Genomic DNA, 27721 nt, shown 5'->3' on the forward strand with positions numbered 1-27721 from the left:
GCTGGCTTACTTTGGGGTCCTCAGGGAGCTCTGGTGGGGGCTGCCACTGCAGGGCGGTGACCAAGTGGAAGACGCCATTGGCTGCTGGGTAGTTGGCCTTATGGATGGTGAATGTCTGCTTGGGGTGCTCTTTATACTTGTAGGTGTATTTCTGCTGAGATGCAAGGCGTCTGGCTCACATGCACCACATGCCAGCCTCCTGTTCCGAGGCTCCGTTCCACGTCCGCCCCTCTGCCCGGGCGGTGTGCCCCCAACAGGACTCCTCGGGTCCCCGGGCTGAGGCGGCCCTCCTTACCATGAAGCGGTTGTAAGTGACCGTGATCTCCTGGCCCGCCAGCGTCCACCACCTGCGTGTCTGCTGGCTCCCTGGCTCCTCCAGCACATGCTGCCCTGCGATGATGTGCTGTTTGCAGAGTTGTCGGGCAAAGGACACCTGTGGGCACAAAGGGACCAGGGTGCTGAGTAGGCCCGGGGTGGCCGCGGGTCATCGTGCCACCCCTGCCCCAGCAACAGAGGGGACGGGAGGCCTCCCAGGCCGCAGCTCCCCAGAGTCTGGACTGAGGACCCTCTCAGGGCCCTAAAGCCTGGGGCAGGGTCTGGGAAGGTGGCAAGGGCTGGCAGCAAGCTCCTCGAGGAGTCGGGGCTCACGTTCATGGTCCTGGAGGAGGTGGACGAGAGCCACGGCACCAGCACGGTGAATGGGCCCGACGTGCTGAGGATCTCGCGGCAGCCCTGGTCTGGGGGCCAGGAGAGGGTGGATCAGGAGAGATCTGGGAAACCTTCGGGCATCAGTCCTAGGATTTGGAGATTTGGGTGGAGGGCACTGGGCTGAGGCTGGGTCTAGGGTAGATGGGGATCAGGGAGGGGGTGCCCACTCACATGGCCAGTCATGTACCCCACCCAGCCCAGTCTGCTCCCATAGCTCTTGGGCACAGGAATAGGGCATCTCTACAGGGGTCTGCCTCTCCCTCCCTGCCAGGACTGGAGTGTGAGGGACAAAGTCACAGGCAGGTGGTGGGGGTCACACACCCAGCATGGCCAGGGAGACTTTCAGCCGCAGGAGCACCAGGCCCAGCTGGCCGGCCTTCTGTATCTCATGTAGCAGGTGTCCATAGCAGGCACGCCCGTCCCCTACCTCGCCCTCCTTGCACACACAGCTAGGGACAGGGGTAGAACTGGTCAGGGCCGGGGGTGCAGCCAGTCCCCACCTCCTGGCCCTTGCCCACCTGTTCACATAGGGCGCTTGAGCTGAGGCTGTATACACGCCCCTGCCCAGCCCGCCCTCTCTGCCCTGCCCCCCAGTGCCCACCCTGAAGCCCTCGTGCCCACCTGGTCTTCCCATCGGGGGTCAGCTGGCAGGTGGCTGACCGGTCACAGGAGTCAGGGAAGCAGTAGGCAAAGCAGCCCGCAGAGGCATTGTGGTTGATGCTGACCAAGCCTGGCTTACACAAGCAGGAGGCCTGGGACCCCAGGGAGGAGAAGGAAGTGACATCACGACCATGAGAACCACCAGCACCCCTTGTACCCATAAAGCTATGCTCAGCCACCACACCACCCTCTGAGAAGAAGACTGCCGTCCTTTGCCCATTTTTTTACAAATGGGTCAACTGAGGCTCCCAGGAGGCCCATGATTTCCCAGGGTCCAGTAGCTAGTGTGGGTGGGTGGACCATGGGACAGGCCTGACCCAGGGCCCCGGCTCACCTTGCCCGGTCTCTGGTACAGACACAAGGTGGAGTTGCGGGGGCAGCCACCGTAGTTGATGGTGCATGGGTCCTGGGGCAGACACACCATTCCATCACCATAGTAGTTCTTGGGGCAGCGACACTGTGCCTGCCCTGTGGGGCTCACCGAGCACTGGGCCAATGGGGAGCAGGGTGACGGTCGGCAGGGGTTAGGGGCTGCCAGAGCAGAGAGAGAGAACCCGAGTGAGTTGGGCACCCAGGAGCCCTATCACCTCCGCGGTGATGGCCCAAAGATGAGGTGAGCAGGCTGATGGAGACCCTGGGACAGGCCTTCCCTCAGGGGAAGTACCTGCTGTCAACAGCCAGACTGTGCTTGTTGGCTTGAAAGAACGTCCCCCCAGCCCCTGCTCGGGCCTCTGGCCTCCAGGCCACAGACTCACCTTGGCACTCTCTGCCCTGCTGGGTGTGGCCAGGCAGGCAGCTGCAGGCGGGGGCCTCTGCGGAGCACTGGGAGTTCTGGGGACAGTTCAGGGCCTGGCAGACCGGCAGCTCTGAGTGGAGAGGAGGGGTATTGTGGGGGCTCAGGGCTCCAGGTTGGGAGGAGCAAAGGTGCGAAGATGCTCTGCCCAATTTGCTGTGTAACTCCGGCCAGAGCCTCGCCCTCTCTGGGCCTTTGGGCAGTGGAGCTCTCAGATGACACTCCCTCCCCTGACCAGCTGTGTGCCTCTCCTACTCCGAAAGATAATTAGGCTGTGGGCAGAGGGCCCCTGAGGCTCAGGCCCCATCCCCCACCTACTGGCCTCTCTTCCTCTGGCCACTGAGGACCTACCACCCCAGCAGTCCTGCCCACCTTGGTCACAGCGGGGTCCAGTATATCCAGCAAAGCACAGGCAGCTTCCGTCCCCAAGTGGCCCATGGCTGCACACGCCGTGCACACAGCTGCACACTGGGCAGGACATACAGGGACGCATAGGGACATTGAGTCTGCATCTCTGCGTTTCTAGAACTCAGCTCCCGTGGGGGTGACGGGAGCCAAGGGAAGCACCTTGCTTCGCCTGGGGGCTCAGAGGGCTCTGGAGAAGCACAGGGCTGGAGGTCTGAGGAAGCAGAGCCCGTGTCCCGGGAGGGGAAGTGTGAGGCTGAGTGGCTGGGAGGGAGGCTGCGGGGGGCTGCCCCATGGACTAGGTCTCCTGGGGCCCCCACGTGGGCAGTGGCCCTGCTCCCTTGCCCTGCCAGCACTCACCTGACTGGCAGTTGGGCCCAAACCACTTGGGGTCTTGGCACTCCTGGCAGGCCGAGCCACTGAAGTTTTGCTGGTGGAGATTTGCACCAGGTCAGTGCGCGCCCCTCGACTGCCCCCCACGCCAGCCCCGCCGGGCCCTTACCTGGCACACGCAGGTCCCGTTGCCATCTATGCCGTCCAGGCAGGTCCCGTGGCCATTACACGGGGTCTCAGCACCCCCCGGGCACTCTGTGGACCCCCCAGAACTCAAATGTGCCCCGAAGAACTCCCGCTTCGCCCCTGCCCCCAGCAGCTCCCGGCAGCCAGGCCCTCCCCGGGGCAGCCAGGCCCTCCCCGGGGCAGCCGGAGCCGGGCAGCAGAGCTGTGCTGGCTGCCACTAAGGACCCGGTTCCTGAGAAAGCTGAGGGAGATGGGGGCAGATGCTGCAGAGAGGGAGCCCGGGCAGGGGTACGGGGAGCAAGGCTGGGGCCCCCACCCCGTACCATAGCACTGGGACCCCCAGTAGCCGGGGCAGCAGGCCTTCTCTACCACATCCTTCCAGCACTCCAGGCTGCAGCCTCTCATGGACATCAAAGAGTCTCCCAGCTGCACCTCATAGCTGGTGACAAAGGTGGGCAGGGTGACAGGAGGGCCTCCCGCTCTGCAGCCCCCCACCCAGCCTCCCCACGCGGGTCCCAGTGCTCTGCATCTACCTCCGCTCTCTCTCCTTGCTCCAGAGCTGAGCACAGGGCCCGGCTCACGGTAGATGCTCAGTAAATACCACTTGCCCCCACTCCCCCTTCTTTCCTCCCTAGCTCTGCCCCCAGCCCGAGTGGCCAACGACTGCCTGGGTAAGTGAGTCCCTGCCCTCACCGCCCAGGCCTGCCAGGCTCCCCCTTGCACACACACCCCCCACCCCCCACCCCCCGCAGGACACTCCTGGAAGCGGGCAGGGACGCAGGGACGCAGGCAGGGACCCGCACCTGCAGTCCCGCAGTATCTTCTCCGGTAGCTCCCGAAGCCAGCCTGCGGGGCACATCCGCCTCTTGATAGCGGGACACACGGTGCAGGGGAGGTGAGTGACAAACTTGGTCTTCACGTCGCAGCGCCTGGATCGCACCTGGGCCACAGAGGGGAGGTTAGAGTGAAGAGTCTGGCCCCTGCCCCGGTCCTGACTCTGTCCTGATTGAACCAAGGCCCAGCACCTCTCTCCAGGTCTTGCTTTCCTGCCTGTTTCCTCAGCAGTGAGGACAAGGAGGGCCCTGAGAGACAGGGGAACCTGCCTGTCACAGGTTGTCACTGCCACAGTATGTTCCTATGTTCACAGCCATGTACTTTTTTTTTTTTTTTTTTTTTTAAGATTTCATCCATCTATTAGAGTGAGAGCACAAGCAAGGGGAGCATCAGGCAGAGGGAGGGGGAGAGGGAGAAGCAGACTTCCTGCTGGGCAGGGAGCCAGACAGGGGGCTCCATCCCAGGACCCCAGGATCATGACCTGAGCTGAACAGATGCTTAACCAAATGAGCCACCCAGGCGCCCCGAGAGCCATGTACTTCTGCCCAGGGCCGCAAACCCATGCCTCGGAGCCTCAGAGTCTATACCTCCTGACACGAAGAGAGCCCTGCATTTTGTTCCACCTTAGCCCATTCAGATGGAGAAACTGAACCCCAGACCCAAAACCACTGAAGTAAGGACTGGGTATGTCAGGGACCAGAAGTGGACTCTCACCCTAGTGTCCCTTATCCCCTCCCCCTGAAAAATAAACATTAAATACCACAGCAGAGGCTGCCTGGGGGAGCACAGCGACTCCTTTCCCAGACGCAGGTGGATCACACCACAGGGCTGGCCTCTGGTCATTGCTCTGCCCTGAGCATGTCCCCACCGTGCTGGCGAAGGATCCTCCCACAGGCCCGAGGCCGCTCCGCTGACCCCAGCGCGGGGCGGCAGAGACCCAGCAGCCAGCCCCACACCTAAGAGGCAGGCCAGGTCAGCGGGTGTGTGCAAGGGGACCCGCGTGCCGTCCTGCGCCCGACCCCAGGCCCCCCCACCAGCCCGGACCCGGGGGGCCAGGGCCCATCGTCGGGGTCGGGCAGGCAGTGCTAGTGGCGAGGGAGCGGAGAAGACCCAGGTGGCTTCCCGGGGGAGGTGACCATTGGACTGGGGCTGAAAGATGCCCAAGAGCTGGCAAAAGCCAAGTGGGAGGAGCAGACGGCCACGCGTGCAGAGGCAGAGAGCAGCCCCGGAGAGGCGCCCGGCCAGGCCCGCAGGTGAGGCAGCAGGTTTGTTTTAAACGGGCCTCTGGCTGCTGCGGGAGAGCAGTCGCGGTGGGCGGGGGCGGGGGGGGGGGAGGCCGTCTGCCGAGGGTGCGGGTGCCAAGAAAGCCCAGGCCTGTGGTCCCAGTGCCTGGCCTGCCACAGCCGCTGCAAGTCCACTGTCCCTGGAGCTGCCTTCACGGCAACAAGGAACGTTCCCAAGGACGGCAGCCCTGTGCCCTGGAGGAAGGGAAGCCCGAGTCAGTCTCGGTTGTAAGAGGGAGAAGGGGCCGGAGGGGGGTGCGTGCGGATGGAGAAGAGGTTGCGGGGGCCTGGGGCGTGGGCTAGAGAAGCTAAGATGTTCTCATCTGAAAAATGCTAAACACACTGCGGGTCAAAGGGCGTGCGGCCAGGACATGGCTTTCCTAGAACACATCAGACTGAGGCCTCTCAGAGCAAGAGGAAAGGAGAAGGAGGCCTGGCACGTTCTGGTGAGCACGAGGCCCGGGGCCTGGCTCTGCTGCTGAGATTTGGCCCTTCCTGCTCCTGCCTCTGCGGTCTGCAAAGAGGGAAGTTGCCGAGAGCGCCTCAGGCCCAGCCGTGGGGCTGAGTGCTGTGGTCTCGTTCCCCACCCCGGGGCTCCGTCTCTGCTGAGCCAGGGAATGTCTAGGAAGTTGGGTAACTTCAGGGCTGGGCAGCTGCTGGCTCAGGGCAATGGCACCCCTGAGGCCACCTGGCCAGGCGGGCCCGGAAGCCAGGGTGGCCACCGCCGGCTCAGGGACCGGCTTTCAGAGGAACGGCCAGGCCTGGCTAAGGGTTCAGGAGAGAGAGGGACGGATGGAGGGAGAGAGAGTGGGAAGGTGAGCCCAGGAGGGGGCAGGAGCCTCCTGTCCCGACAGGGACGCGCTCACTTCTGAGACTCTCACACTGGGAAATGTGTGTGACATGGTGAAGGGTGGATAAGCCAGCGGCCAAATCAGACTTCTCACGGGGGAGCACACTGGGGGTGGACCCTGGGCCCCTCTGGAAGGAGCACCGGCCTCCCTGGACATCCCAGCCTCCCCCACAGTCTCGCCGCTGGTCCCTCTGGGTCACAGCCCAGTGCTGAATCAGATTCCCTTCTTCCTAGGGGCATCTCGGGACTGCCCCAATCCAGAATTGATTTTGCAACGTCTGCTTCCCACAGAGACACAGGCGCTGCTGGGGAAGTTCGAGACATGAGGGATTGAGCCTGTTGTGAGGAGGTGGGACAAATCCCCCCAAGCTGGCACCCAGAACCCAGACTCCCTCAGAGGAATGGGCTCCCCCACCCCTCTCTGCTTCCCCTGCCTGGGTCACCGCCTTCTCCCTCCACAGCCCAGCTTGAGACCACAGGCTCCACCAGCACCTGCACAGAGGAGGCACCCAGTAAAAGGCTTTTGAATGGACAGGGGCTGTCCTCCACCCTCCTCCTCCAGGAAGCCCTCCTTGACTTACTGCCTGAACCTGCCTGTGTTTGCACCCTGCTTCTGCTGCTCCCTAGCTGTGTGACCCTGAGGTCATCCCGACCCCTTGGAGCCTCAGTTTCCTAGCATTTAGAGTGGTCCTTATGCTACAGGGGGGTGCTGGAAGGGCTTGGGTGGTTGAGTGAAGTTGCAAGAGAAGGCTGGTACTGCCTCGTCCCTGTCCACGGGCACCCCTGGGCCATCTGCCTGGCCCCAGCTGGCAGAGCCTCAGCCCTAGAATATGGGCTGAGAGGCGGTCAGAGCACAGGTCTCTGACGAGGAAAAGGTGGCGGATCTTTGAAATTCCTTCCATTTATCTTGCAGGGAGGGAGTAAGAATCCACTTGCAAAGCTTAGCACAGCCTAGAACCCTGGGCCCTTCGACCACCACGGTCACCCTCGCAGCTTCCCACCTGCACATCCCCAACCTAGACCTGGCACTGCCCGGCAGTGGGGTCCCAGCAGGTGCTTCCTCTCTGTACTTCAGCCCATCTACTAGTGATAGGTGGGCAGTAGCAGCTGCCCCAAGGGTCAGGTGAACTTGGCCTCCCAGGGCAGGGACCCTCAGCCACAGGCAGGCTCCGGCCAGGCAACTCTCTCCATACTCGGGGAGGCGGGAGGGGAGGCTCTTCCAGAAGCTCCAATGGGGATGGTGTCCCCACTCCGGGGCCTGCTTAGGCCTGCAGATCGGCAGCTGGGAGGTGGCTGGCACACATGGGTCTGACAGCCACACAATGGGACCCTTTTTTCTGGGGAATCACAGACAGTGGTCAGGAGCCCGGCTCCAGTGTTGGACTGATTTGTCTCCATCATCCTTGGGCTTTAGCTTCCTCAGGTGGAGAACAGGACCCACTGCCCGCGGGTCGTGAAGATTCCAGGGGATAATGCCTCCGTGTGCCCAGGGTGTGCAGCTCTCAGGTTTGAGGGTGTTACTGTTAGCTGCTGTTTACCCAGAGACTGGGGGGGGAGTAGACTTCATTCCACCCATGGGGCCGGACACAAGCACACACACATGTGTGTTCCACGTGAGTCTGTTGGTTTGCTAGCCCCTCCAGGGTTGGGGGGTGATCCTATCTCCAGTCTGCAGGCCAAGGTCACAGAGAGACCGGGCCTCAGTCTGGGCAGGGAGGGCGGGAGGATGGGCCTGGCTCTGTCCCCCTCGACCTCAGGCTGGGGAGCCCTGGGATGCCGGCGCACACTCCATGGCTGGCAGGCTGAGCACGGTCGGAGGAGGACAAGCCAACACACCCCTGCCGGCCCAGGCAGCTAGACACGCACCTCAGCCTGCGGACGCGGGCACCACAGCCCAGCCCTCTGGTCCTGCTCGGAGGACAGACAAGGAGCGGCTGCCCTCTGTGCCCCCAGACCTGTGCCCGATCTGTGTCCACTCCCTCCCTGCTCCCACCAGTGGCCAGCAGGGCCTGGATACCACGTCCCCCTGCAACTGGCTCACACTCACCTTCTGCCCCCTGGTGAAGTGGGAGCCTGCGAGGCAGAAAGCCAGGAGGCAGAGCAGAAGGAGGCCCCGGGGCCCTGCCATGGCTGGTGGCGGCTGGCAGGCGCGCCGTCCAGGACAGTCAGGGCAGCCAGTGTGGGGAATGAGCTCTAGAAGGCAGGCACAGGGCGCGCGGGCGGGCCGGGGCGGGCAGTCGCTTTAAAAGCAGTCCGGAGGCCCCGCCAGCTCACCCCCACAGGAACCCGCCAGGATTTCCTCCTGCTATCAGCAGGCTGCAGGCGGAAGGGAAGGTGCTGGCCGCTGACCCCTGCGTGGTCGGCTGGGCCCTGCTCGGGGCTTCCTGGCCCGAGGCCCTCCTCCGGGCATCGCAGCCCCCAGGCCCACCATCAGCCGCAAGCCTGGGGCCTCGCAGGGGGTGCGGGGCAAACTCCAGTTCAAACCACTGCCCAGCCCTTGCCTGCGAGCCCGGCCTGTATCATTCGGAGGCTGTGGGGGTGGGGGACCCTGGCAGGTGGGGGAGGGCAGCCCCCAATCAGGTCTGCCTGCCTCCAGACCTTTCCATTGCCGAGAGCAGCCGTGGGCGTCGACAGGACATCAGATGAACCTTGGCTCACCCCACCCCGGTAGCCCCCTTCTCTCCCCGAGGGGCTTGCCGGCTTCCCACCGCACCCCACACCGCTCTGGCCAGACTAGCCTGACCTCCCCTGCTCTGGCCGCGCCTCTCCACTCCCCTGACCTGCTGCTTTGCCCCCAGACCCTCTCACAGGGACTTACCCTGGGGTCAGCCTCAGGTCAGGGGTCACCAGCTGTTATCACCTCCCAGCACCAGCTACCAGCTGACGCTGTTTATGTTGTTCACTCTGTTCCCTGCTGGAACGTCAGCTATGGGAGGGCAGGGGTGGCGTCGGGCTGCTGCACCCAGCAGGTGCTCCGGGCCGGTTTGCGGGGTGCACGAAGGGAGGCGGGTTGCCTTTACATCCCTGTCCCCAGAGGCAGACAAGGCTCACAGGCACTCAGGAACTTGCCTAAGGCCTCCGGCTAATCGGAGCACAGCTCCCTCCTCAAGAGGTGAGGGCTGCTGCCTGCGGAGCCCCCCGCGCGGCCCGCCCGTGCACACAGCAGGTCCCGTCCTCAGGGACCCAGGCGGGGTCAGCTGCCTTGTTGGCCCACGGGGCCGGGTAGTGGACCCTGCCTCCGGTCACCAGCATCCCCGCGGACACGCAACAGAGGGAGAGCAGCAGGCGGCCATCTGTAAAGGTCTTCGATAGAAGCCTGGTAGGGAGAAGCCTTGTCGCCCCTCTTCCTCTTCCTCTTCCTCAGCAGCCTTTCTCGCCCCACTGGCTCGAGGGGCTGCTGAGCTGGTCTCGGAAAGCTGGCCTCTCACCCACTCTCACCTCCCCTTGGCGGCTCCCCGTCCCCTTGGCGGCCTCCCTGAGGGTGATGGGTGCTCCAGGCCCCACTGCTGGCACCGAGGGAGACAGGAGCAGTGGGCTGGGAGCGGGGCTGGCCACCCTCCAATCACCTCTTCTGCAGTGCTGCCTGGCCCAAATAGCCCCAGGGCCTTGGGGACCTGACACTCCTGATTGGGCCAGGATGGCAGAGACAAGTGGGCTTCCCCCCCGCCCCCCCCCCCCCCACTCTGGGGGTCAAAATGAAATGAGGAAGGGTGGAACACAGGGCTGGCTCCCAAAGAAATCCCAGGTCCTAGTTTGGCAGGGTTCCCTGAGGCAGCCCTCATGTCTCTGAGAACACAAACACGCTATCCACCACCCAGGGACAGCCCCCCCACAGTGGGTCCTCTTGGTGAGATGCCCCAAGACCCCACCCTATGCAATCCCACTCAGAACAGCCTGCAGCTTCAGCTGGGGCTGGGCCAGGGTGTGACATTCCAGAGCTGCAAGAGGCAGAAAGCCAGTGAGCCTGTGTGCTGCACGTGCCCTGAGGCTTGGGGTTGAGTCCCAGCCCAGCACGGCCCTGTCCAAGGGTCCCCTCACACCTCCCCTGTGCCAGCACTCCAGTGCCACCCCACCAGCACCACCTGGCAGAGCCACTCCTCTGCCTTCCGTGCCCTCCTCCCTCCTTTCTTTCCCCACCTTGCCCCCAGGAGTGCACCTTCCCGCTTCCCCAGGGTACTCTCTCCCTCACCCCAACCATGCCCTGGGCTGGTGCCCTGCTGAGACCCAATAACCCTTGAACTAAAAGACCCAGACTGTGTCAAACTCTGCTTTATTGGAATAGAGGAAACAGGCAACAGGAATCACACTCGGTGCTGGCAGCTCTAGGTCCCCTGCCACCACCCCTTTCAGCCCCAAGGCCTGGGGACTCCTGCCCCCACGGGGCTCTCCCACTTGGCTGGGCCAGGAGAGGTCTCCACTTTGGAAAACTGCACGAGGCGGGAGCTTCTGATGTGCATTTTGCTACCAGTTTCACGATTAGCAGCGAACGCCCACAATGACAGCACATGACTGGACAAGACACTTCAGGGAAGGACACACAGAAGAGTAAATCAGACCCACAGTGCCACGTGTTAATAACAGTCCCACAACAGAAGACACGACACTGGCGTGCTGGCCATACCGCACCAGGGGCAGGCAACCGACCCGTGGGAGGCTGATGGCCACAGAAGTCCTGGAGGTGGCTGGCACTTTCACTCCCAGTACTGGAAAGAAGTCACTGAACACATATGTTCACATTCTCCACAAGGACGGTCCAATGAAGGTAGCCAAAGAGCGGGGAGAAACACTTTAAAAAGAACAGAGAAAGCCTGCTTCCTGTCCCGAGAGGACACAGGGCCAGACATTGCGGGTGGCAAGGGCCCACTGCGGTCTGGGCTAGCCAGTGAGCTCGACAGGCAGCTCGCGGCCGCACAGGGCCTCCCACTGGCGAGCCAACAGCGAGATGAGCTTCTCGCGGCTCTCGGCACTGGGAATAAACACCTGCCACTGGACCTCACGGCCCTGGCCGGCTCTGGCAGGGCCACCTGGCACCTCCCCAAAGTGGTCCAGGGTGACGCTGCCCATGAGGTCATGGCCCTGCACATCGTCAAAGACGAGTGTAAGGGCCTGTGGGTAGGTCTGGTAGCCCATGAGCACGCGGTCCAGGTCACGGACACGGCGGCCGTCGTCCAGCCGGTACCGGTCTCTCTGCGGTGGCTCTTTGGCAAAGTCGGGCAGCGGGTAGTGGACAAAGTCCTCATCCAGGAGGAAGATGTCAGCGCTGGTGAGTAGGAGTGTCTTGGGGCGCAGCATGCCCCTGCAGCGCCCTGGGGGCGGGGTGCCCACCTGGAAGGCCTGCACATACAGCAGGATGCTGAGGGACGGCGCCTTCTCTGGGTCAGCCATCTTCTGGGCCACAGTGAATGTCAGGTCCCCGATCTCCTCCTCACTGGGGTAGGTGAACTTAACGCGGCTCGAGTGGATCAGCTCATAGTTTTCCAGCTTCCCTGCAGAGAGGGACGCCCACCAGGGTTGTAGCCCAGCCCGGCCGGCACTAGGGCCCAGAGAATCAGTGACCCTGAGCCACCCGCGATATCAGGCTAAGGGGCTGGCCAAGGCAGGAGAGTATTCCAGGCCCCTGTGCTTGGGCAGAGACCCATGTGACAGCAGCTCAGAGCAGACACTTGAGGTGCATCTGCTGGGTGGCTGAGGGTTTGCTGGGATAAAGGCTCTGCCATGGAAAAGCACACGCAAAACCCAAGCTGGCTAAGCAGGAAAGAGAAACAATAAGAAGTGCAGAAGGGGTTCTGGGGCCTGCTGCGGCCCCTGGGATCGGGAAGGAGAGGGGCCCACAACAACAGCCCAGGTGGTCTGTCTGCAGCCTGAGCCGGGGGGGGGGGGGGGGGGGGGGGGGGGCGGTACCTGTGGTCTTGTTCCCAAACTCAGAGTAGAAGTCCTTGTCGACAGGCTCAGGTGAGGGTGTGCGCTCTAGTGAGGAGAGCACAGCCATGAGGTGCTGGAGGAAGCAGTGTGTCAGGTAGCTGTCCCGTGTTAAGCAGGTGACCACCTGCACTGGGGAGGAGCCTGGGGGAGAAGGGAGCTGGTCACAGTGGTAGGCCGCCTCTCCCCCACCCCATCCCTGGGCCCTGGAGACCAGAGCTGGGCCCAGGAGGACCCACGTGGGAAAGTATCACGGGACCTGGGAGATAGCTATTTCTCGGGCCGGAAGGGCTGTGACATTTTTCTGGAAGGGGATACAGAGGCATTAGGGAAAAAGCTTAGCTTTCTCTCTTCAGGAAGTGTGAGTCAGAAACATCCTGCCCGAGAGCCCTGGGCCCACTCTCCCTGCCCGCCGGGCACTTGGCCACCTCTGTCCCGCCTCGCATCGAGCCCTGGGGGGTGGGGGGTTCTGCACCCTCAGCAGTTCCTGAAGCTGCTTCCTCCCGTGCCGGTGATCAGGCTTGTGAGCAGAGATAACTCAGCCTGTGATAACGCACCCACATACGGACGGTGGGAGCCCACTGGTGACACCGGCCTTCACCCAAAATAGGACAAAGCACAGCAAGCCACTCACCCGTCAGCCGGAAATACTGGTCGAAAAGCCCAACATTGACAGCCTGCAAGTCGCTGAGCTTTAAAACAAAGCACTGGGAGATGTGGAAGGGACTGTTGTTGTAGTCAGTGTTCTTCTGATGCCAGAAATCTACAGTGGAAAGACAGGAACCATGTGTGGTGCTGGCTCTGCCAGGAGAGCACGAGGGTCCCAGGTATGCAGCTCTGTCCAGCAGGGAGGGGGCCCCTTGCCAGCCTGGCCTCCTGAGGCCTGGCAAGGAGCCGCCCCCACTTCCATGCACATGAGGCCTCACTGGCAATGCATTCTAGGGCATTGCCAGGCTCAGCGCAGGACTGAGGGCCCCTGACAGGCCGCTGGCTAAGGTCTCCCACTGGGGTCCCACTGAACAGAGGCTGCCAACCCCACCTCGTTAGAACCAGTGCCCGGGCCCCTTGCCAGGTCCTGACTCATGTGCTGGCCTTAGGTCTCTCATGAGAGCTCCAGGAGAGAGTGTGGCTATCAGCCCCCTTCCTCAGACAAGGGAGGCTCGGCACAGCACAGCCAAATCCTGCTGCCTAAGGCCACACAGCTGGCTCTAGGACAGAGCCTGGCCTGTCTCCTCGGGCACATGCTCTGAGCTCTCAGGTGCCAGCGGGCCCTGGTGCCTACCCTGCAGCGGCTCTGAGAAGTAGCGGCGGAGGCCATCATGCAGCACGAAGTACATAGCCTTGGTCGAGAGCAGCACGCAGGCGGTCACCTCCAGCCCCGGGGTCTGATAGAACACCACTGAGGACCACATGAGGTGCCTCAGCTCCTCGTTTTCAACCTGGACACAGAAGGGCTGGGTCTGGGCCCGGAGCCAAGCAGCGCCAGAGGCACACAACTCTCTTCTGGGCTGTGCCTGCCTGAGAACAGAGCCCTGGACAGGGTACACCCTCCCTCCCATCAGCCCCACTGCCCTGGTGACTTGCACATCCCCAACATGCCCACAGTCGTTGCTGAGGAGACACAGGACCCTCACTGCATCTGCTCAATTTATGAACTTGGAAGCAGAGAAGAACCGAAGGGTGAGAGATGGGTGTGGGGCAGGGTGTGTCTGGGGCCCAAGGCTAGGAGTGGCCATAGTCTGAGGGCGTGACAGGATCTCCCTCCCCTGACTGTGCTACCTTTCTCCATATGAGTGCCAGTGAGCGAGCCCAGCTCTAGTGCCACTACCTCGGCAATGCTGCTGTGAAAGAGCTCGATGATGGTGCTCCCCCGTAGGCTGGCAATGTGACGGAGTGACGGGCAGGCAGGCAGGTGCGAAGGGATCTGATTCTCCTCCGACGTGGAGCGGATCAGGTGCTCACTTGGGTAATGAGCAGGAGCCTCCGCTTGCACCAGAGGCTCGGCTGGGGCTGGGGCTGGGGCTGAGGTGTCTGCTGGGGTCTCCTCTGAGGCCAAGGCCATTGTTGGGGCCAAATCTGGAAGTAGGCCCTCCACTGGGCCTGAGGACTTTGCTGGGCCCACGGCCTCTTCCAGGGCCGGGGCTGGGACCTCCATTGAGGCCAGAGCCAGGGCTGGTGCTTCTGCTGGCACTGGGACTGGAGCTGGAGCCTCTGCTGGCACTGGGGCTGGAGCTGGAGCTTCTGCTGGGGCTGGAGCCTCTGCTGTGGCTGGGGCTGGAGCCTCTGCTGGCATTGGAGCTGGAGCCTCTACTAGGACCTCCTGAGGATGCTGGTCATTGCTACATATCCCAATCCCCCGAGAAACATTGTGTTAGCAAAGGGACCCCAAGTGGAGAGTCACATCACATACAACCTCAGAGGGTGATGAAACACATGTACCAACTGCCAAGTCTGGGGTCCTCTGGAGATTTCATCATCTCAAGGTTCCCTACAGGCAGACAGAACAAAGAAAAAGTGCCAGGCCCTCCCTCTTAGAAGATGATGGGCAGTCAGGGGAAAGACAGGCAGTGTGGTACCCCAGGGCTGGCACAAAGATGTGCCTGCTGGGATAAAGAAGGGCGTCCGTTTTCTGCATGCAGTCCCCATTGTGGGCAGGTTCTAGCCAGGCTTGGGGACAGCAAGGAAATGGAGGCAAGGTGTCACCCCTTGAGGCCTCAGCACAGAGGGGTGGGGTGCCTTGGGCAGAAGCTGCTCTCCAGCACCTCGAGACCTGATGGCATCTCTATGGAGGGCATGGGGCTTGAGCTGGGCCCAAGAAGCGGACCTGATTCATCCAGGGAGAGTTTGGGAACCCCCTGGGAACACCACTTTCAGGAGCTGGGATCAGAGGCAGAAGGCTTGAGACACTGGGGTGAGGACAGTGTCTCCACTGGTTCCAAGGACAGAAGAGAAAGTAAGGCTGTATCTCAGAGGACAGGAGGACCAACAGAAGGAGCACCCTCCAGGGCATGAGGCCCCTCTGGAGTCTTGGGTGGGGGTGAGCTGAGGATAATATGGGCATGGCTGCTCATAGGCCTCCCTCTAGCCTCAGCTCCAGATGGCCCCGAGGGAAACCCAGGGAGGGAGCCAAGGGGAAGCCAGGCAGAGGGAGGAAGAACAGGACAAGACTACCACTACTTCCTTCTCTGTCTCCCCTGCTGCAAGAAGGAAAGGAGCTTTGAACCAGAGAACTGCCCAGCTCAAACTCAGACCTCAGACCTTGCTACTCTCTGCCAACAAGTGACTCTGGAAGGCACTCATAGAATAACATGCAAAGAGAAAGCCCCTTAATGACCCAGTTTTTCCTGAAAAGGGGTACATGGCTCACCACCAGAGTAAGGCTTGTCATAGGGTGTCACAGGGAGCCAAGGGCAATGCTGACGCTGGTCAGAAGCCAAAGAGGAGCAGAGGAGCCAGGCCCACCCTGGCTCACACATGGCCCCCCCCATCCCCCTGCCAAGAGCTTACACTGTCTCACCTGGCCCTGTCCTCGGGAGGTTGGCCTTCCACGAGGGGGCTCTGGGACCGGGCCCCAGTCGCAGGGGTCTTGGCAATGACTACAGTCTTCAGGTCCTGCAATGAGGCCCGGAGCTGGTTGTAGATACGCAGGAAGTGGAACTTCTCATGGGGCAGCACAAAGATGGCAGTGACAAAGCGGTAGCCCACGAGCAGCTCCAGCACATGGCCGTCTGCGAAGGCGCCCCGTGGCTGGGTACAGCTGCGTGTGGGGTCCAGCAGCACCGTGGACAGCGGCACTCGGCTGAGCTTGAAGCTGTTGCGGTTGCGGCAGTTGTGGGTGCCGCGGTTGGGCATGGGATTGAAGTCGGCCTTGATGACATTGAGGTGCTGGGGTGTGAGCAGCAGCCAGTAGGGGATAGCGGCGGACTTGACGGCCTCAGAGGGCGCACAGCAGGAGCGCCGTACGGCCGAGCAGAGTGTGCAGCTGGCCCACTCAATGTTGCCCGAGTAGTCCCCGGCGGCAGTCTGCACCATGCGCTTGTCGCTGTAGACCAGGTAGACGGGGAAGCAACCCTGGCTGCGCTCCTGGCAGCCGCCCGCCACCTTGTAGAAGGTGAGCAGTTGGCGGAGGAACTCCTGTAGGCTGGTGTGGCTACCGTAGAGCACGGGGCTGCACAGCATGGCCATGTGCTGCGGCGCAAAGCACGAGCGCAGGTCGGCATGGAACTCGTGCAGGTTGGCGGCGTCGGCGATGATGAACAGTGTGTTCTCGCTGTGCCGCACCTTCAGCACCAGGCACAGCTCCGGCATGAGGAAGCCGAACTCGGTGAGGTCACCGTGGGGGAAGCAGAAGACGAAGCGTAGGGACGAGAGGATGTGCTGGCTGCTGCCCCGTGATTCTTGGTGCGGGATCTCGAAGACCGCGATGCCGAAGTCAGTGAGCACGAGGCAGGCGGCGAACTGGCGGATGCTGCCCTGCACGTGGATCAGGAAGCACCAGAGCACCTTCAGGATGCGGATGTGCTCCAGCAGGAAGTCCTCATCTGCACCCAGGGCCCACTCTAAGGCCAGGCGCTCCTCCTCGCCTTCCTCCTCCTCCTCCTCCTCTTCCTCCTCCTCTTCCTCTCCCCGGCCACCCTCCTCCTCTTCCTCTATATCAGGGGGCCCCATTTCAAAGTAGCGGTTCTCAGCGGCATCCTCCTCATCATCGTCGTCATCCTCGCCCTGCTCGCCCTGGCCCTCCTCCCGCTGGTTGGCAGCCTCTATCCAGGCGGGCAGCTGCCGCTCAATGGCCTGCCGGATGAGTGTGCTCAGGCGCTGGATGAAGTCCTGGTTGGTGGCTGTGTAGCCAATACAGGTGAAGGGCAGGAAGATGATCTGGCCAGATCCGGGCACCACCTGGACCTCCGGCTCTGCATGCTCTGGGCTGTGTGGGGAGAGGCCAGGTCAATGGCATTCTGGGCTGGACTATCCCTACTGCACACAGGCAAAGCCTGCCGCTGCACCCTGGCCTCGACAGAACAACACGAGGGTCTCCCAAGCCCTCGAAACAGCTCAGCCCATATCCTTGATAAGTGCCCAAGTGGGGAGCCGAGACACTGGAGGGCTGGGACTGCTGGGACTGCCGGCTCAGTGCAAGTCTACATTCCCAGGGCTCAGGCCACAGGCATTCAACACTGTTGTACCCACACCACACGGGCTCTCCCAACAAAAGCCCCACAAGACTTCTCAGTCACTCAGATGCTGGCTTTAACTCCCAAGGGAATGAGAGCTCAAGGGCATGAAGTCACTTGTTGACAATGGTTCCCTTCAGGAGCACCCAGTGGCCTCTGGGATGGGAGTCAGGGGGTCAGCTAGGTGGGTCTTAGGACTTTCACATTTAAATTCTAGCTCTTCTTGGCCACTGCTCCCCTCCGTGAACAAGCACATATAGAGCAGGGTTGGGAAACTTCTATAAAAAGTCAGGGAGTGAATAGTTTTGGGAAAGCCCATCCACATAATTTTTTTTTTTTTAACAGTGCTTTAAGAATTTAACAATCAATCTCAGCTCACAGGCTATACAAAATAAGCCTGTTGGCCAAACTGGCCTTGATCTGCTGACCCCTGGTATGGGATAACGCGTCAAGCAAACTTCAGGGATCAGAATTTGGAAACAGACCAGAACCCACCTCGTTCCTGTTTATTTAAAGGAAGAAATATCTCTGAAGAACTTCTATGAACAGATTGTTAACAAAATCCAACTGGTTCCCACTGGTCCACAGCTGGGCATGTGCAGAAGGCCTAGAATGCCTTCTTAACCTCTTCCTTACCTCACACCACCAACAGCTCCTGGCATGTCCCGTAAATCATCAGAAGGTGCCTGACAGAGGAGGACATGTGGTGAGTCCCCTATTTGCTGCAGCCAGTCCCTGGCATTTACTGGGTGCTGGACCCTGACCCAGGCACCCTTCCCCATTTCACCACCCTACGAGAAGCTCCTTACCATCCCCATGTTTCTCTTGAGGACAGATTCTGGGGCCCAGAAAGGCAGAGAGAGACTCACCCAGTTATACAGCAGTGCATGGCAGAGCTGAGATTCCCACCTATAGTCTGTCTGACAGCAGCCGTGCCCCCAGACCTGGGCCAGAGCCTCCTGCCATGCTGCAGCTTAGCATGTGCCTCTTAGGTCTGGCATCTGAGTCCTCATGCCACCGCAGTGGGTCCGCATGGACAGCCTATCAATGTGGCAACTGGCCCGCAGAGGACTCTGTGAGCAGAGGCTATGTAGCACCTGGCAAGGCCCTGCCAGTGGTCTCCGGGCAGTGCAGAGGACCTAGGAGCTGGGAACCTCCTATTGTGTGACCCTGGGGAGAGTGAAAGGACGAGTGCCAAGGAGTACTGGGACAGAACGAGGACTGTGCAAACTGCCCAGGGTCACAGGGCCATGACCCTGGACTACTGGTCAGGGCTGGATGGAGGCCCAGGTACCAGGGAAAAGCCCCACACGTGAGATCCTATCACACTTGCCTTCCTCCTCTCTTCCCAAGACAGAGGGAGAAGCTCCAGAACCCTTAGCAGCAGCCAGAGAAGATGCTGGAGTCATCATGTGCCCCAGACTACTAGGGTAACATGCAGGAGTGAGCAGAAAAGCCCAGTGTGCCAGGCAATGGTGGAGAAACTCTTCCTGATGGGTGTGGGACCCAAACAATCCCCACCTAGGGCTTTCTGAACTGCCTTTCCCAGGACAGTCCACTCATAGGGGCTAAGGACCATCTATCTGGCTTTGGCCCCCCAGGGCCTAGTGAGAGAACTGCCTGTTCCTATTAGCCCCGAGAGACAGACAGAGACACACACACAAAGAGATGGACAGACAGAGGGACAGACAGGGAATACAAACTGCTCATCACAAAGCAGAGTGCACCAAGCAATGGCAGCATCTGCCCCAAACTCCAGCCACACCACCTCTACCTTCCAGGCAGGTCCTACTTCTGGACAGCCCCAGGCAGAACAGTTGATCCAGAGAAACAAGCAATCCCCAAAAGTAGGAAGAGGGTATTACCTGTCCTGAAGGGATGGACTCTAAGGAATCAGAACATCCCCGGGCAATGGGCCGGTCCTCGGGAGTCAGACTGTCGGTGGAGGAGAGGCTGCTGGCCAGGGCCTCCTCTTGAACGAACATGATACCTGGAGAGACCAGGGGTGGGCAGGCAGGGCAGGCAGGGAGAGTAGCCATTCAACAAACAGGGCTGGACCCTCAGGCTACCGGCATGACTGAGGGCCTTGTCAGACCCCCTAACCCAACCACAAGGTCACAGAAGAAAACATTAAAAATGGAAATCTTAAACTCGAAGGATAAATGACTATCTAATTTCAGAGCAGGGATAGACTTTCTAAACCTAAATCCAAAGGAAGAAATTGATATGTACGACTACATAACAACCAAAGTTCTGTAAAAAAAAAAAAAAAAAAAAAAAAAAAAAAGAACCTAAGATAAATCAAAATGAAATGAGAAAAAAAAGTACTTGTGATACTTAACAAAGACATGTGTCTTTGATCTATAAAAGGCTCTTCAAGATAATGAGAATGGGGAGCAGGGGCTGGAAACCCCATTAGGAGACTGCAAGGATGAACAGATATCCCACAAAGGAATGGCCACCAGAAAGAACACCAGAAGTGAGGCACACCCCCAAAAGGAACCACAGAAGGGCAAGCTGAAACAAGACCTTGGTTTTGTCTCACTTTGGCAAAGGTCTGACTGTCAGCCTGGCCTGGACTTGGCCTGACGGGGCAGAGGCGGGCAGTGGGGCACGAGCTGGTCTGCCGGCTGGGAGAGCAGTTTGGCAGTATGTCCATCAAGAGCCTTCAACGTGTTCACTCCTGGAACCTCTTTCTAGGAACTTGACTAAACTTGGCCCAACCCCACTAATAGAACATTTCTATGAATTTCACAGACATTCAAGGACTCGGGACCTCTTACTCGGAAGGCCGGGCCTTCTTGCAGGCTGTTTTTCTCCGAGGCTGGCAAGGACAAAAAACCATGCTCGGCACCCATGGCCTGCTTTCCGCACGATGCTCCCCACTGACCCTCCCCTGGGCCACCTCCATGGACAGCGCAGTGACTCATGCACCCCAGAAACAGAGCGTTCTTAAATCCCGCTGAGGCTGTTTTAGGAGGATAGCATGTCCAGGCCTATTATTTCACTCTGGATGTTTTTCACAGTGGTGGAGGGTAAAGACTTATTTTTTAAAACCTTTTCTTAAGTGTAGCTAGCTGGGAGAACACTGAAAATCAACCCTCAGTTTCAGAGAGGTTTGAAGGGAGCCCAGCGCTTGCCTGGTTTTGCTGCCAGTCACTGTGGCTCAGTGAAATGATTGAGCTCCAGAAGTCACAGACCCCTGTCCAGCTCAGCCGCGCTCCCTCCCCCCGCCCCGCCCGGGACAGGACAACTCATGCAGCCCAGGTCCTCTGCCCATGAGCCAGCCAAGCCAACAGCCCAAGCCTAGGTGCCTCTGCCTGCTGCCACCCCAGCCCCCGAGCAAAGCAGCAGAAGCTGCGCACAAGCAGGAAGGCGGCAAGCACACAGCCATGCAAAAAGCACACTGCTCTCTCCTGGAGTCCACCCCTCTCCTCCCTCACACGCTCAGATACTACCATCCTTTGAGGTTCACCTCACCTATCACCTCCACTACAAAGCTCTCTCTGCTCTAGACCTGCCTCTCTCTTCTACAAACACCCCCAGGTCATCCTGCCCTGTTCTCCTTTGGGCACATAAGCTCACCTCCCCAAGAGGCTCCAGGTTCTTTAGGGGCACCGTCCTGGTCATCTGGAAACCCCCACAAAGGACACAAGAAAGGGAAGCCCTCACTGACCATTCCTGATGAGCCAGGAGCAGTGTTAAGCGCTTCCCCAGCATCAGCTCATGCATGCCTCTCATTATTTACCACAGTTCATCAAATCTAAGATGCGTTGGATGGGGTGCCATCTTGGTCTTAGCAGGTGTCCACGGAAGGCTTTCACACGACTCCATCACGAATACCAGCTGGCTGACAGCGACTATGAGACGCCACTGACTCAAAGACGCATCTCAATTTCAGGGAAGTCACAGGGTGGAAACGGGTGCATCTTAGAATCGATGAAGTAGGGTGTATCCACTTTACAGTTGAGAGAACAGGATTTCGGAGAGGCTGTAAGTTGCTTGAAGGCACGTGGCCAGGGAAGCTGGGATGCAAACTGAGCTGCCTCCCTCCCGGGTGCCTGCTCCTAAGCACTTCTCTATGGACCTGGTGGAAGAGTCAACTCTGCCATTTCATCCGTCAGCCCCTACTGGTCACAATCCTCCAGGGCTCCAACAAGCTGGCTACCAGCTCCTGAGATAACCAGAGGCCTGGTGTTAACTGGAAAGCACCCACTTTATTCACAAGTATGTTTGCCTGCCTCACAGGTGGGAGTGGGCTGGGAGCACAGCTGCTCCCTGAGGGAGAAATCCTGGTCCATCCAGGCAAGACCCTGGTTGGGTACAGCACATGGCTGAACACCACCATCTGCAGATTCCTCCACCTTAGTGAGAAAAAAACGTTTTCTTGCCACTACCCACCCACGCCCTGTTTGGAACTGAGGAAATGTGGACAGGGACAGTCTTTCTGCTTCCTTCCTGGACCGTGGACTGTACAAACAAGTGGTCAGGAAGGGTCACTCAGAGGATGAGACGAGAGGCATCAGAGCGCCTAGATGGGGCCCGAATTCTGTTGTTTCTCACAGAAAGGAAAGAGATGTGCACACAAAGACATCCACTACAGTTTTATTCATAAGAGGTGCAAATCTGGAGACAACGTCTAAATGTCTGGTAGCCAGGAAGGGGGGGAACAGACTACAGTGAGCAGTGAGCCACTCTGTGGCACATCCCTGGGAGTGGGGCGGTGGGGGAGGGGGGCAGAGGCCTTCCTGCCCAAGCAGGGCTGCCTGCAGCGGCTCTGGGGGCAGACACCTCATCTCCCCCACCCACGGTCTGCACTTTAGCAGCTGGTTCTCCACTTGCTTGTTCACCCACACACTCACTCGTTCACCGAGTCAACAAATGCTGAGAACCGGCTGATTCCTGGCCTCGAGGACCTGTCGCACCTCCCTGTCCCCTGGAAGCCTAGTCATATGGCTCCTCTGCAGGCTGGCCGGTGCTGTGACAGGGCAGCACGCGGTGGTGGCCCCCAAGAGGGCTTTGGCCCGACGGCAGGAAAGGCAGCAGGGAAGCTTCTTCGCAGTGATACAAACCCCCCTCCCCTTTCATGTAAAAAAATAAAACCAAAATTTCTCAGTCAAGAGTGTTACAAAAGCACATTGACAATTCCTCTGGCCCCTAACACCACCGTTCCATTCTCACGAGTTCTTTCTCTGACCTCATGGTCATGACCTTGGTGTGCTGCCCAGCCACGGGCTTTCGGACCTAACCTGAGCACTTCTCCTTTCTTCCTACCCAGGCCCCCTCTCTCTGATGTGATGGCGGCAGAGCATTCTGCACCATGGCTCAATCTCCTTTGCATCCTCTGATGCCTGTCACATCCCATGTTTTGTTCGCATAAATAATGTTGCAATGAGTATTTCACCTCCCCCTTCCCCATTAACTTATCCCACTAAGATAAAAGCCCCACCAGCGGGGTTACCAGGTCAAGGGGTGGGAACGTTTTTCTGGCTCTTGAAACATAGGGTCAAACTGTTTTCCCAAGACCTCACACCAAGTTCTGCGTCTCCAGGAGCCCGGGTGGGCGGGCGGCGTTCTTTCCTGTGTGTCCCGAGCCTCGGCTCCACTCGGGACGGCACACCCTCCCCTCTTCCGCAGGGGCCGGGCCAGCAGACACTCTCATGGGACCTGCTTCACTCACTCATCTCCGAGGATGCCTGGGTTCAGAGGTGAAAGCCCTTTGAAAACGCTAAGACAGTGGGCGGGTAAAGGGAACTGGTCTTCCATGGGTCCACGGACAGCCCATCTTGGCCCACACACACAGAACTTTGGGGCTGGATCACACCACAAGAACCACAGAAATAAGGCAATGATAAAAAATAAAAAAATAAAAAGCAAAAAAACATTTCCTATACAGGGGTCAGGGTGCCCGATTCAGGAAAGTCACTGGGCCTGGCGTCCCATTAGTTAGGAGCCAATCTGCCCATGCTGCCTGTGGGGGAACAGGGTCTTTATGAACAGCAGCCCCCGAGTCTGTTCCAAGGGTAGCCTTGGGGCCCCATTAGAAACCCATGGGATCCTACAGGAACTGGATGTGGGATTCAGGACAACTGGGGACCCTTGCTAAGTAAACAACAAAGCTGATACCAAGCCGCCACCCCCCACTCTGTGCCACCCCAAGAGGTGCTGCCTATAGACAGCACCAGGCCCTCCCTGTGTCTGAACCTATAGGGAACAGGTACTGGCATCTTCCCCCAAGCCAAGCCTGGAGGCCTGGGTAGGACCTGTGCAACTCTGCTAGGTGGTGAGACATACACAATTACCTTGGTTGGAGAGGATGGGCTGGGGCAGGGAGGCAGAGGTGGGAGCCACGCTGGGAGGGGAGCCGCTGGATCGGATGCAGGGGGCCGTTGAGAGTCGGGAATCCTCACTGATCTGAGGAGGAGTGCTCAAGTCAGCCCGGGGGAGGAGAGAAAGATCAGGAAACACAGATCCTGACACAGCCACTGGGGAGGAGGAAGGAGCTCCCACCTCTCAGAAGTGTGGTGATGGTGAAGGCGTCCCTGCCTAGTCCATAGCAACCCCGTGCGGCAGAGCTGCCAACTGCCCGCCTCACATTGGTGAGGACAACCAGGATGTGAAGGGGGTGGGATGCAGCAGCCAGGACATAGGGGCCCAGAGCGCTCCATGTCCCGTTACCACCGCAAGCCAGCTCTTCCCTTCGCTGGCTCTTCACCATCACTCCTGTTGCCTCCCACACAAAGACCCACCTTCTTCTCTGGGTTGTTCAGCTTTGACTTGACCTCCTTGGCTTTCTGAATTGCTTTGAGTACTTCCACAGTGTCCAGCTCCTTCTCTGTGGTGGCTGTGCTGTCCAGACAGACCTACAGAGTTCAGAGAACAGCCATCAGCACAGGGGCTGATGATAGGAGCAGAGTGGAAGGGACCTTGCTGAGGTGTGTGCCATGCCCTAAGAGGACACAGGTGGCCAGGGGATATTCTGCCCCCTGGCGTGTGAGCTCTTCACCACCCTCAGAAGTGACCCGGGAGATCCCACACTGCCCAGTTTGTTTTTGGGAGTCCCTCTCTGAGAAGGGGTGCAGGATCCACTGTGATGGCCTCTTGGGTGACTGAGAGTGATAGAAGGCGGTGACCTGAACCAAGCCCCCAATTATGGCAAAAACTCAGATCAGTAAAGGGAGGGTCTCTGAGCTGAGGATCTGGGAGGGCAGAAGCACGGGGAACAGGCAAAAGGGTGGGGAGCCCCATCTGCAAATACAGGAGGAGGCTACGACTAGCAAGCACTGAGGGGTGGTGGTGTGGTCCATAAAGGACAGTCCCAAGGGCCTGGAGAAGAGCTGACACTACACTGTGCAGCTGCGGAAAGAGGAGAGGACGTCTTGTAAACACAGTCTTAGTGATGGTGTGAAGAAAGGGGCACTTGGGGGCTGCAAAGGGGCAAGGAGGGTGGTCGGAGGGGAGGATGCAAACACCCACGTATGTTCTGGCCTGGGATTTGGGGAGAAAGGGGAGAAGCCTGCTTCAGACTGAAAAGACAGATAAGTCCAGCTAAGGATCTGTGAGGCTGACATGGTGGTGGGTGGCCAGATCACACGCAGCAGGTGGCAGACGCTGGGCTGGTCCACACTGGCAAAGGTGGGCGAACCCTTTAAGGTCCACAGTCTACAAAATACAGGGTGACTCTTACAAGCCGAAGACAGTCCCTCTACCCTTGGTCTGTGCCTGCTGTTTGGTGGGGAGCCCTCCTGGCCTGAAGCCGTGACAGAAGATGACTTGAGAGAAGCCAGCGGGAACCAGGGCAGCTGGCGCCCCCACAGAAGGGGCGGGGAAGCCTCTTCCTGGGGAGGCAGCAGACTTCCCAGAACTGAGAGGCCCTTCAGGGCCAGATGTCGTTCCGAAGCAGGCAGCCACAGAACAGGGGACACCACCTCCAGCAATGCCTGGGAGAAGCCAGACTCCAACCAGACCGTCTCTCAGACAGAACAGAACTTCCCCAGCAGCTTACCTCGGAGGCTCTCTCTCCAAACTGAGCCAGCACTTTGGTGCGGTAGTCAGGAATGATGCTCAGGGGGTTGTTCAACAGAGCCACATGCTCCAGACATGGGAGGCTGCCGATGCTCCGGACCTCCTCCATCTGCAAGAAACAAGTTCCTTTCCCTCATCTCATCCTCGAATGCTTCAGCAATAGGCCGACACGTTTGATGGCCTCTTTTCAATGAAAGACAGCTTACCGTTCCTTTTTCAAGTCCTCAACTCCCAGGCGCAGCCATCCCAGGACCCTGGGAGCCTCCCGGGCTGGGACTCACCTGCTCGATCCTGTTGTTACGGAGGTCCAGGTTGACCAGGGAATAGAGCTTGTGCAGGCCACTCAGACTCTCCAACAGGTTTCCTGCCAGGTTCAGGGTCTTAATATTTCCCAATTTGGTGTGCACCCCTTCCAAGGAGGAGAGCTTGTTGTAGGACAGGTCCAGGTGCACGAGATTGTACAGGTGCTGCAGCAGGCATCAAGAACAGGATATGCTGGTTCAGGCCAAGGCTCCTGAGCAGGCGGGCCACCACTAACAGTGCAGTGGGCCTTTAGCCCTCCAACGCCCACTTCCCTTGGACAGCTATTGGTAAGGGCAACCTTGGATCCTTGGCACACCCAGGGGCCCTGTGGCACAGCCCCCCTCCCCAGTAGGGACATCACGGCCCACGGGGGAGGCATAAGCTGTGAAAATGAGGCTGTCCGTCACCGTGATGGAGGTGTATCATCTTCATCATGCTCAGTCTACATTTCCATGTCTTTCCTCACTCTTTGAAACTAGAGAAACAATCATCTGGTGCATCACTGATACCCGAAGGGGACACCAGCAGACCCCCATTTATACAAAACTCCAGGGTACCCAGACACCTTTCGGGGGCCTATGAGAGAAGACCCCAGGGTATGGCCAAATGTCCAAGGTGGCATTAGCTTCCTGAGCTCTCAGGAGAACAGGACCTTGAGAAGCCCGAAGATGGTGGCCTTTAAAGACATGAATTACCTGCAGATTGTCCACGACCAGCACTCCATTGTGACTCAGGTCCAGGAACTCAATCTTTGGAATCAGTTTCTTGTGAAAGAAGAAAGAGAGCTCAGGTTACTCTAGGACATGGGACCCTCGGTGGCCTTCGCAACTGGTGATGGACACTGTGGGATGCTTCCTCCAGATACGGACTCCCCAGCCAGACATCTCTGTGGGGCAGCTGCTGTGACACCTTCCGTGCCCACTCAGTAGCCCGTCCCAGGAGCACAGAGGGTCTCCAGCGCGGAACACGGTCCACTGTTCCTATGAAACACCTGGCTTGCGAAAATAACAGTGGCAAGGTTCCAGACGGAAGTAAGTCCCTCCGTCTTCTTCAGCCCTGCCCAACCCCACCAAAGAGCACAAATACAGGTATCACTCTCTTCTTGCCCAAATCCCATCTGGATATCACTCTTACGTGGGCATGTCTAGAATCTATGGAGTGATTGTTCTACTGCACTCCCTGGGAGTAAATGTCCTCGTTCATTTTGTTTCTGTATCAAACACGCAGATGCTTCATTGGACTCTAACCACTACTTCACCTATTTTAATTAATTCCACTTTGAAATTAAAAATTTTCAGGCATACACAGAACACAGAATATAGATTTTCTGTGGTCCTTCTAGAGAAGGCCAAGTTAATTACCCAACCTTGGGGTTTGATCAGGCCAGAGAAGTCCCTGGCACCTGTTGCTGAGAGCATACCACAGACTCGTCGATCTCAGAGATGCTGTTGTGGCTCAGGTCTAGGGTGGTCAGTGCCTGCCACGTGGGAATGACGGCGGTCACAGGGCCTTCCAGGGCCGTGCCTTCTGGCTCCCACTCATCAAATTCTGACGCTTCGGGAACAAGGACTTCCTGTGTAAGAACATCTGTTGAGCACCACACTTGGCCCTCACGCAACACAATCATTGCAAAATTTCAGGAAGGGCTTCAGCATATTTAGCATGTGGAAGTACACTTGCATTAAAATGGGCTTCAGTTCATATGGTTTTTTTTTGTTTTTTTTTTTTAGTTCTTTTTTTTTTAGTTCATATGGTTTTAAGCGATTGTGAAATAACAGAAAAGCTTAGTAACAGAACAGCCACTTGGAATGTGTTCTGACCCTGCTTCATTAGCAAATGTTTTTCGAGCCAGAAGAGCCTTTTGCTATGTGGTGATGCCTTTTCTGGCTTAAACCTCAGGAGCTGAAGATCAGATCATGGAGTTTCCAGGCAACTATCCTTTCCAAGCTGGCACTATAGCCCCCACTGAGGACAGTAGGCCATCACTGTCCATGACTTCACAGGGTAGTAGCATGGACACAGAGGCCCCATCAAAGGACAAAAAGGAAGGCCTCCTTGGGTTGGCAGTTATGCCCAGAAGGCCTTTCCTCCCTCAATGGATCAATATGGGCCCTTTGAGTCAGGCGGCAGGGAGTGCATCGGAGAAAGGCTGGGTTGTCCCCAGCACCCTTGCTCTTGACGCAAGCCTCCTATCTCAGCCAGTGGCCTCAAGACTTGGCCAAACCCAAATCTGGATCAGACGCTACGTCAT

General features: G+C 58.9%; 2 protein-coding genes across 8 annotated transcripts in view; both read right to left on the minus strand.

Moving 5' to 3' along the window:
• The window catches only part of STAB1 (stabilin 1), a 26968-nt gene extending 18618 nt beyond the window's left edge, over positions 1-8350 (minus strand). The window contains exons 1-13 of one of the 3 annotated variants that reach the window (XM_072788076.1): positions 8100-8350; positions 3889-4025; positions 3409-3524; positions 3069-3154; positions 2927-2996; positions 2534-2629; positions 2124-2234; positions 1703-1899; positions 1330-1460; positions 1030-1157; positions 649-737; positions 296-433; positions 11-151 (exon numbers count right to left, since the gene is read on the minus strand). In XM_072788076.1, coding sequence (XP_072644177.1) covers positions 11-151; positions 296-433; positions 649-737; positions 1030-1157; positions 1330-1460; positions 1703-1899; positions 2124-2234; positions 2534-2629; positions 2927-2996; positions 3069-3154; positions 3409-3524; positions 3889-4025; positions 8100-8180 — 1521 coding nt within the window. In that variant the 5' untranslated portion in view covers positions 8181-8350. Of the gene's footprint in view, positions 1-10; positions 155-295; positions 434-648; positions 744-1029; positions 1158-1329; positions 1461-1702; positions 1900-2123; positions 2235-2533; positions 2630-2926; positions 2997-3068; positions 3155-3408; positions 3525-3888; positions 4026-8099 lie in introns of those variants that run through there. The other 2 variants (XM_072788075.1, XM_072788077.1) reach the window with 2 other exon arrangements.
• Positions 8351-10305: 1955 nt separating this feature from the next.
• The window catches only part of NISCH (nischarin), a 33932-nt gene continuing 16516 nt past the window's right edge, over positions 10306-27721 (minus strand). For 3 of the 5 annotated variants that reach the window (XM_072785990.1, XM_072785991.1, XM_072785992.1), the window contains 14 exons: positions 26891-27043; positions 26166-26234; positions 25449-25634; positions 25148-25276; positions 23892-24005; positions 23445-23556; positions 19008-19132; positions 17779-17828; positions 15489-16895; positions 13800-14310; positions 13254-13410; positions 12606-12734; positions 11954-12115; positions 10306-11538 (listed from right to left, as the gene is read on the minus strand). In XM_072785990.1, coding sequence (XP_072642091.1) covers positions 10928-11538; positions 11954-12115; positions 12606-12734; positions 13254-13410; positions 13800-14310; positions 15489-16895; positions 17779-17828; positions 19008-19132; positions 23445-23556; positions 23892-24005; positions 25148-25276; positions 25449-25634; positions 26166-26234; positions 26891-27043 — 3915 coding nt within the window. In that variant the 3' untranslated portion in view covers positions 10306-10927. Of the gene's footprint in view, positions 11539-11953; positions 12116-12605; positions 12735-13253; positions 13411-13799; positions 14311-15488; positions 16896-17778; positions 17829-19007; positions 19133-21731; positions 22839-23444; positions 23557-23891; positions 24006-25147; positions 25277-25448; positions 25635-26165; positions 26235-26890; positions 27044-27721 lie in introns of those variants that run through there. The other 2 variants (XR_012011963.1, XM_072785993.1) reach the window with 2 other exon arrangements.

Source organism: Canis lupus, chromosome 19 (assembly GCF_048164855.1).
Source record: "Canis lupus baileyi chromosome 19, mCanLup2.hap1, whole genome shotgun sequence".
NCBI lineage: Eukaryota > Metazoa > Chordata > Mammalia > Carnivora > Canidae > Canis > Canis lupus.